This window comes from Solanum pennellii, chromosome 2 (assembly GCF_001406875.1).
Source record: "Solanum pennellii chromosome 2, SPENNV200".
Lineage (NCBI taxonomy): Eukaryota > Viridiplantae > Streptophyta > Magnoliopsida > Solanales > Solanaceae > Solanum > Solanum pennellii.
This window is the reverse complement of record NC_028638.1, coordinates 54,293,338-54,302,182: the sequence shown is the minus strand read 5'-3', so window position 1 is coordinate 54,302,182 and position 8,845 is coordinate 54,293,338. Positions and strand designations below refer to the sequence as shown.

General features: G+C 28.0%; 1 protein-coding gene across 1 annotated transcript; it reads left to right on the top strand.

Moving 5' to 3' along the window:
* Positions 1-6,010: 6,010 nt before the first annotated feature.
* Positions 6,011-8,067, top strand: LOC107009483 (transcription factor PRE1). The gene is made up of 2 exons (XM_015208825.2): positions 6,011-6,448; positions 7,622-8,067. The coding sequence occupies exons 1-2, from the start codon at positions 6,323-6,325 to the stop codon at positions 7,772-7,774; spliced, it is 279 nt and encodes a 92-aa protein (XP_015064311.1). The 5' UTR covers positions 6,011-6,322; the 3' UTR covers positions 7,775-8,067.
* Positions 8,068-8,845: the final 778 nt, after the last annotated feature.

The window sequence follows — 8,845 nt, the reverse complement described above, 5'->3', positions numbered from 1 at the left end:
TTATATTTTAGGAGCTTAATTATTTTTTTACAAAAAATATTTTGATCAACGAAACACATCTTTAATATATAAACATGAGCATATTTTTCAAAAGAGATAGAGAGGTGAGAATAACCAAACCAAAAAACTAAACGGTTTAGAATAATTTATGAGAAAAAAGGGAAGAATTTTAGAATAAGGTAAAAAATATGCATGCGAAAATGGAGAAATTTGAAGTAGCTAGTTAATGATGTGTAGTGAGAAAAAATTAGCGCATAAAAAATTAGGAGGTTCTGACTAGCGAAGCAACTTACTTTTGTCTGGATCTCCGGAATCAATCAAATACATTCACATTTTTTAAAACTTGTTCGACTTTTCATTTGCTATAATACCTATTGAACACTTGTAAGAATCTCTATAAGTATACCTGAACACATTTTAGGTGGATTAATGACACGTGTCATAAGTTAGAATAAAGGTTAAGATTTAATTTTTCAAAGTTAATCTCTAACCATGATTTTAGTTAATAAATACATTATATATCAAGTATTAAAATTAGTATAATCTCACAATCTTAGCAACATATTATTTTATCCATAAATATAGAAAAAAAAGTTCTCTTCCATTTTTTTATCGTAGGATCTTTTTTTTTCCGTTTATATAACATTTTTATTGTTCTTTTGTTAAAAGCATATTGATCCGTGATTAATAAATTACCTAGCGAAAATCAAATCATTTTAACAAACTAATTTCAATTTCATAATAAGATTAGAAATACAGTGATACCAGTACATATTGTAGTTAATTATAGTTTCTATACTTTTATTCAGTTAATGAGATAAAAAGATTATTTAAAAGAAAATTCTAAAAAAAATCTTACATATAAAAGAAATTTAGGAAGAGAATTTTTCCCCCTATATTTATAGACAAGATAATATGTTGTTAAGATAGTTATATTATAATAATTTTTAATACTTAATATATAATATATTTATTAATTAAATTATGATTAGAAATTTACTTTGAAAATTAAAATCTTAATCATTTATTTTAACTTATACTATGTGTCACTAATTCAAAAAGAAAACTAGAAAAAATAGAGAGAAGAGAAATAGAGAGGATCCGAAACCAGCTGAATTTAGGTGTTCAAACGAAACAAATCCAATACAATTAGGGAGTCACATGATGAATAGCCAATTTTTTGAAATACTACACGCGCTCACTAAGAGTGGAACATACACACTCCATGTTGGTAAATTAAAATGTGCCTAATCGGTAACTCTTGGAAGTGTCAAACACTAATACAAGGGTAAATGAAGACGTCCGAAACATTTAAGGGCCACGTTTATTTTATGCTATCTTCGTACACTTTCAATTATTTTTTAATATATCTTTTTATCATATTAATATAAAAAAGAAATTATATAATTTTTGAATATCTAAATATTTTTATTTAAAACATTGAATTAATATAATTTAATTTAACTTTAAAAATTAATCAACTTAACCTTTAAAAATTGGAACGTGACAAATAAAAATAGAGGGAACGAGTATTACTCAATCATATGGCCTGACATATCTTTTAAGAATAATAAAAGCACATTTTTTCTAATTTAATTTTATTAATAATATTTAAGAACTCTAAGTTTGACTACTACTAATATTATAGGGCAAAAGTAATAATAAAATTCAGTTGATTAGCTAAAATAAACAATTAAATGAAACATTTACTTTTGATATAGGGATCAAGTAAAATAAAACAAAAAAGTTAGCATTGAGCTGACTAAGACAAAATTTTAATATTATGAGTTTCTGAATTTTATAACATGACATCAAATATTAATAATTTAAATTTTAAATTTAATATTTATATATATTTAATAACTTTTAAATATAAAATATATTAATTCAATAAAAATTATTAAATTTATATCTGAACTTCTAACTGGAATCGTGATTTTAGGGTGCGTGGTTAATTATGGGGTCAAGAGAGTGGGGCGGGGATTTGATTAGTTTTGGACATGTGACTATGGTCGACAGGAGCATGGGGGATTATTAAATTTGGTTGCTTGATTTAGAAAATCTCCTTCTTCCTTAGGTGCAGTACGCCACGTGTCATGTCGAGGATGGAGAAGAAAGACATGTGACATGAAATACCCCTCTCTCGTGCTTATGTTCCTAACAAGGTGGAAAATTCATTTAATTGGAGGGTCTTCACTTACATGGCCCCTTTATATACTATATTATTTTTTTAATCATAGGTAAATTCTAATTCTCGCACGATTTTATTTTTGATATTTATGTTAGACTCTTTAATTAAATTTAGAAGAAAGTTTTATATTAGAGGGTAAAATATTTACTAATAAAAGTCATCATATTTGGGAAGATTCAAACCTCTAATAATGAATCAATGAATATTAATCGCTATATCACAATCCTTTGTTGATGGATCACTCTTCATTCTTAAATGATTTCGTTTGAGTACATCAGCCAACCTGCTAATTTTACCGTAATTTCTCTTACTAGCAAATGAAATTAACAACATCACATCATTATATAATATTGATTGACCTACAATTAGGTCTATAATATAATTATTGAGGATCTCATTATTTCTGTAAGCACAATTTTAATATTGAGAAATTAGTCACCAAAAATTCTTCTATTTTGAAAGATCTTTAGTTTCTAGTTTTTCTATTTTATGATGACAAAATAGATCAAGGAGACACTTAACCATAATTAAATCACATTTTTTATGTTGAAACGATAAAAAACTTCATTTATTAACCATTGTTGTATTTAGAAATCTAAATTCTAAATATTGCATAGGAATAATTTTTAATCATTATTTTTTTGTCCGTCATCAAAACAAATAGTCATAGTTAATGGATTTTAAATTTCAAATGAAGATTTTCTTGGAATTTAGAATTTAATAATAATATCTATATTTCAATTATAAAAATTAAAAATTAACTATTTGTGAGTTTTACCACTTTGCTCAGTAATGAACCCATGAGGTCACCATCAATAGTTATATATACAGTGCTACTATTGGTACATTCTTCATACAACATATTTACCGGTTATTGACACTTATCCGCTTATTTGTGGTGATCTTTAACTTATGTCTTTTAGGTATAATAAAAAAAAATTAAAATAAAAATTATGGTATATAAATACATATTTTTCTATCATAATATTTTTAAATTATGCTAGCTTGACTTCTATTTCTAAAGAATAAATATTGGACTAGGCATAAGTTCAATGTTTGAAGAATATAAATTCAAATCAGACTGTTCTAAGGACAATTTGTGCAATTTCAACCATACTTACTTTTTCCACTTTAAATAAACAGTATTTGTTTTTAATTCCCTTGAAAACCTTACTAAAGTAAAAGACCTTATATTTAAAAGGTAAAAATAATGAGTTTATTTAGCAGCCATCACATTTTGAAAAGAGTTTTGACTTCTTCATATTATTAACAGGCTGAGCGAAATTAATGCCGCAAAGGTTCATTTGAATTGCTTTTGCAATAAATAAAGTATATTTATAAATAGATGTTGAATCACTTTATTTTTTCAATAATTTATTTTATAATATATTTAAAAAAACCTGATTCCACTAATAGTTATCTAGAAATGAAGGAGATAACATACGAAAACGTGTTTAAGTATACTAATATGAGCATGTATAATAAGCAAAATAGTTTTAAAATCCTCTACGTGATTATGTCCCTAATAAGGAGGAAACCCGTTAGTTTTAGAGTTAATTGTTTTGTTCAATTCGGTATTGACAGTGATACCCAAATTCTTAATCATGCCTAATGTTTGGACGGCCATGGGGTCATCCTTACTTCCTAATCTTCCTACTTAATCTCATTTTGTCAGATTCTTTGTATTAATCATGTTTAGATGCTTCACATATTGACACATTACAAAAAAAAATTTGGTCCTTATGTTGACATTTACTACTTGTTTAAAATTTCTTTATTACAACAACAAAGATAAAAGGGATGCTATAAAATTTTGGTGAAATTCTCAATGTTAATTTAATATTACCCTTCTTCAATAAAACCTATAATAAAATCATGAGCAGTGACATTAGTAGTACTGCAACTTGTTCTCAGTGACAGAGCTAAAGCTTTAATTACGATTTGATAAAATTTAATAATTTCGGTCAAATCCTATTTTTAAATTAAACAATTCACTTATATATATATATATATATATAATTGATTCAGAACTTAATAAGATATCAGAACTCAAATAACTCATAATTCGGAATCCGACTAATATATCCATCAAACGTACAAATCTTGGAAGTTCGGTGAATCACATGCGAGTCACATGATCCCTTCAAAACAGTTATGAAAGGAGTGTAGGAAGGTGTGGTGTGAGTGTGAAGTAGGTCGTCCACATATATAGTATGGTGTTTCGTACTTAATTAGTACTAAAATAATAAAACACAATCTTGAGGTGTTTAATTCATCAGATATTCATGTTTATAAAACAAAGGATATTTTAGTAATATTTTAATCTTAACTTGCCATATAATATTCTTCTTTTTAATTTTTTTGTACTTATATATTTGGGAAAAAGTTTGAGAGTCCTTGGATCATTAATTGAAAAACATGCTATGTCTGTTGTAAAGAAAGAAACACAATCACAGCCATGACATTCGTAATGATGTGGCACGCATGGCCCCTAATTTTCTCAATTGCATAATATAATCTCTTTCGCCAAGCCGATTCAGATTCAGAATTCTCATTAATAGATTCAGAACATAAAGAACCAAACGCAAAAAAAAGTCCATGTCATCTATTATATATACATAAAAAGATATTGTAATTTTACATATACAGTGTAATTTTAAGTCGAAGGGGTACGATCACGTGACTCGGCTCCTTCTCTTTCCCCATTCTTGGCGGGGCAAATTTTAAACATTGGGTTGCTTTGACTGAAATTAGCACCAAATATGGATCACTGTATGAATGTCACGACTTTATAATTTCCTTAGTACAACAGTAGTCACCCAATTACTGCCATGACATCCGTGAATTTTACTTTTTGGGTAAAACTAAAGTCATTTTTATTTTATCTTTTTCTTGGTAGTTAGATATATAATATATATGTGATTGTGTGGTGACCGTTGAGCAGGTTTATATAAACAGGAAATCAATGTCTCAATGTATAGTACTTTTAGCGGTTGAAGTCGAAAGTGACTTTTAACTGTTGATGTGTCTTTCGAATTTATGACATTTAAGTAAAACTAAAGTTATTATCCATCTTTATTGGTAGTTAGATATATGTGTTGGACTGTTGAGTATGTTAGTTATATACAATAGGAAATTTATGTCTTAATGTACGTAACAATATTTGTACTATTAGCGGTGGAACTCAAAAAGGGACTTTTATTGTGACACTAAAATGGATGGGAAATAGATAATAGTAGAAGAGCGGGTTCATGAATTTAATTGTTGATGCGTTTTTTTTTACTTTAAAAGGCTTAAAAGAGATAAATCTATGTGACTCTAAAGATTAGACCAGAGCGAACAATACGATTGATTCAACTTTTTTCATTATATTTGAATTGAACTATATTATATCATAAGTTTTTAGTTACTAGTGAGCAATATATACTTAACTAAATTCGTTTTGATTATGGCAACAAAAGATAAGTAATGATTAAATAAAATGATAGTCCATAGCTTGTAAGCTAAAATCCTAGATTTTTTATTATTATTATGAAGTTTAATAAGAGAGAGTTTGGTGAAAGAGTGGAGATGTGTGGAAATGATCACATGATATTGTATATTGAGACATGCACATGAAAGGCCCACCTTGTTAGTACAATAACAAACACATTTCTTTAAGCCCACTTGAGATCAAACCCCATTTGGAAACAAACAAACACGAAAATTTTAAACTTAGTTATGGCCTCCCCACCCCCCAAACATGACTAACTAGTAGTGAGTTACCATTACCTCTTAACAAAAATAAAAAAAAAAGTTTTACTGTGTGTTTCTTCAATGCAATTGTCTTCTTCAATCCAACATCACTTTCTATGTTTTCTCTCTCTTTCTTTAGTGGTCCTTCCCCTTCTTTAAAGCTAGTTCGTTATCTCTTCTCTTCTTACTCTCTCTTTTTCTAACTACCTTACCACAACTTCCTCTCCTTACCAAGTTTCATACACACACACACACAAAAAAAATCTTCTTTCTTTTTCCTTATCCATATGTGTGTAACAAATTAAATAAAAGAAAACTACGATCGATTTAGCTAGAACAGAGCCATATTTATAACGAAAGAACGAAAAGAGAGACATTTTTTTGTTGAATTTAAGGATGTCGAGCAGAAGGTCGAGGCAATCATCAACAGGATCCTCGAGGATTTCAGATGATCAGATAATTGAACTTGTTTCAAAATTGCAACAACTTCTACCGGAGATTCGCAATCGTCGCTCTAGCAAGGTTTTTAAATTACTACTCTTTTTTTATTTTTTTATGCATGTTCATAATATACATGCAGCAGCATTTGATTTTTATTTTTTATTTTTTATTTATTTTTAGTACATTGAATTAAGTTGAAATTAATAGTGTAACAGTTACAACTTAGAAAATTAATAGTGTAACAGTATAACTAGGCAAAGTGACGTTATATGTGTGGAGCTCTACGCATCTCTTGTCTGTGTTAGTCACATTAATTATAGTATTATTCATGAAGGAACATATTTCGCCTGTTATATTCAAGCATTTATTTTATGTCTCTTTTTAGACTCTAAGGTCCATTTCACATATATCCTAATTTGTCTTCCCATAAAAAAAAGATATTTTTTTTCTACTAAGAAGCAAGGATGTAGCAAACACTTTTTACATATAAGTAAATTTTAATTTTATGCAGTTTAAAAACATAATATTAACCATGCATAATTAACTTGAGGATAGGAAATAAGAAATGTCTCTCTTTATTACATTCTTAATTTCTTGGAAAAGATAATAAGTTTAATTTGTCGTACAAAAGGAGAATATTATGATTTGAATAATTTGTTATGACCATGCCTAGGACCATGCTTTGGGGTCCCAACTCCCAAAAAATACAGAGCCAAATTGAGATTTTGTAGGTCAATGACTTGAACATAGTCAAAGATTTGCAATGCATCATTGCACAAATTAAGGCATGTCTAGTACTAGTCTAAATAAATTATCACGTAACACAACATGTTGACTCTAGAATTTAGGAGTAAAAAGTGTTGGTGCTTTAATTTAGGAGATGATTAATCAATATAAAAAGGATTGTTAATCATAACACATCTCATGTTAGCAATTTAGGGAAGAGTGCATCCAAATAGTGTGATGTAAACAAGTCCATCCTAATAAAAAGTGATAGTGCTTTATTTAAGAAGTCGATAAATAAAAAAGATAGTTTGGCACACAAAATATATTGTGATAATAGGGTCTAAGGATGCGAGGTAGCTAGATAGTCTACTCTTATACAAGTACTTATGCTTGTTTTCATGGCTCGAACATATATCCTATAAGTCATACAAAATTAAATCAATTTTATTGTTGCTCTCGGATTCCCTTTTGAGATGATTAATTAATACTTAATTTGTTTTCTCATATATTTTGTTCACATGAATGCAGGCATCGGCATCGAAAGTACTTCAAGAAACATGCAACTACATAAGAAATTTGAATAGACAAGTGGATGATCTTAGTGATCGACTTTCTCAGTTACTCTCAACTATTGATGCTGATAGTCCAGAAGCAGCAATCATCAGGAGTTTATTAATGTAGTAACTATATATATACTCCTATGAATTAATTAATTAATTAATGTATTTTCATTTCTAAATATTTCAGCTATATTTATATATATATAAATCTTACTACCAAGATCTTGATTTTCTGGTTGTTGTTAAGCTCTATTAGACTCAGCTGGTCACTATAGCTAGGCCAATCATGAGTTATAATTTAATTAGAACTCAACTATATATTAGTACCAATGTGATCCTCCCCTAGCTAAGGGCACACGTACGCTTGTAATTATATTTCCCTTACTTATATATAATTATAATTAATTAATAAGATAGACTTTGTGCTTTAAAATACCTTCTCTATTAGTACTTAGATATTGTATTTAATCCACATTGAAGCAAGAAACTAATGACATGTGAGATTAAATAAGATATTACTACCTAATAAGGACAAACTAGGAGCACTTATTAACATGGTGATTAATTTAAACGAAATATAAAGTCATATAAAATCTAATTAGCAAAGAAGAAGAGATAAAAGAATAAGGCAGTGCTCATTTTTGGTTGGTGAATCGAGTAAGTTGAGGGTCAATGTTGGCCTGAAAGTTATCAATCACCTGAAGCACCGCTCCGATGCAAGAAAATAATGTTCCCTCAGTTTTAATTTTGATTGTCTAATTTTGACTTGATGATTTTAAAAAAATAGTGAAGAATTTTGAATTTTTTTTATTTTAAATTAAAGATATGTAAAATGTATTAAAATGTATTTTAGTTTCATTGTCTTAAATATTAATATGAAAAGTTAAAATTAAAGAATTATCGACAAAGACATTTTAAATTTTTTTTTGACGAATTTAAGTTGTGGTGTTTTGTAATTAAGGACGAGAAAAGTTTAGGAAAAAGTAGAATAAATAAAAAATAAAAGTAAGACAAATAAATTAAAACTGAGCAGATAACCAAAGAAAAAACAAAACTCCACATTAGCACACATAGAAATGATAAGAAAAAATGAGTTAGTTTAGTGGTCAAAGTATCTTGCGTTATCAGGATTTGGGCAAAAGCATCATTTTAAAAGGTGCAACGTAAATAATCTACATATTATAAGATATTA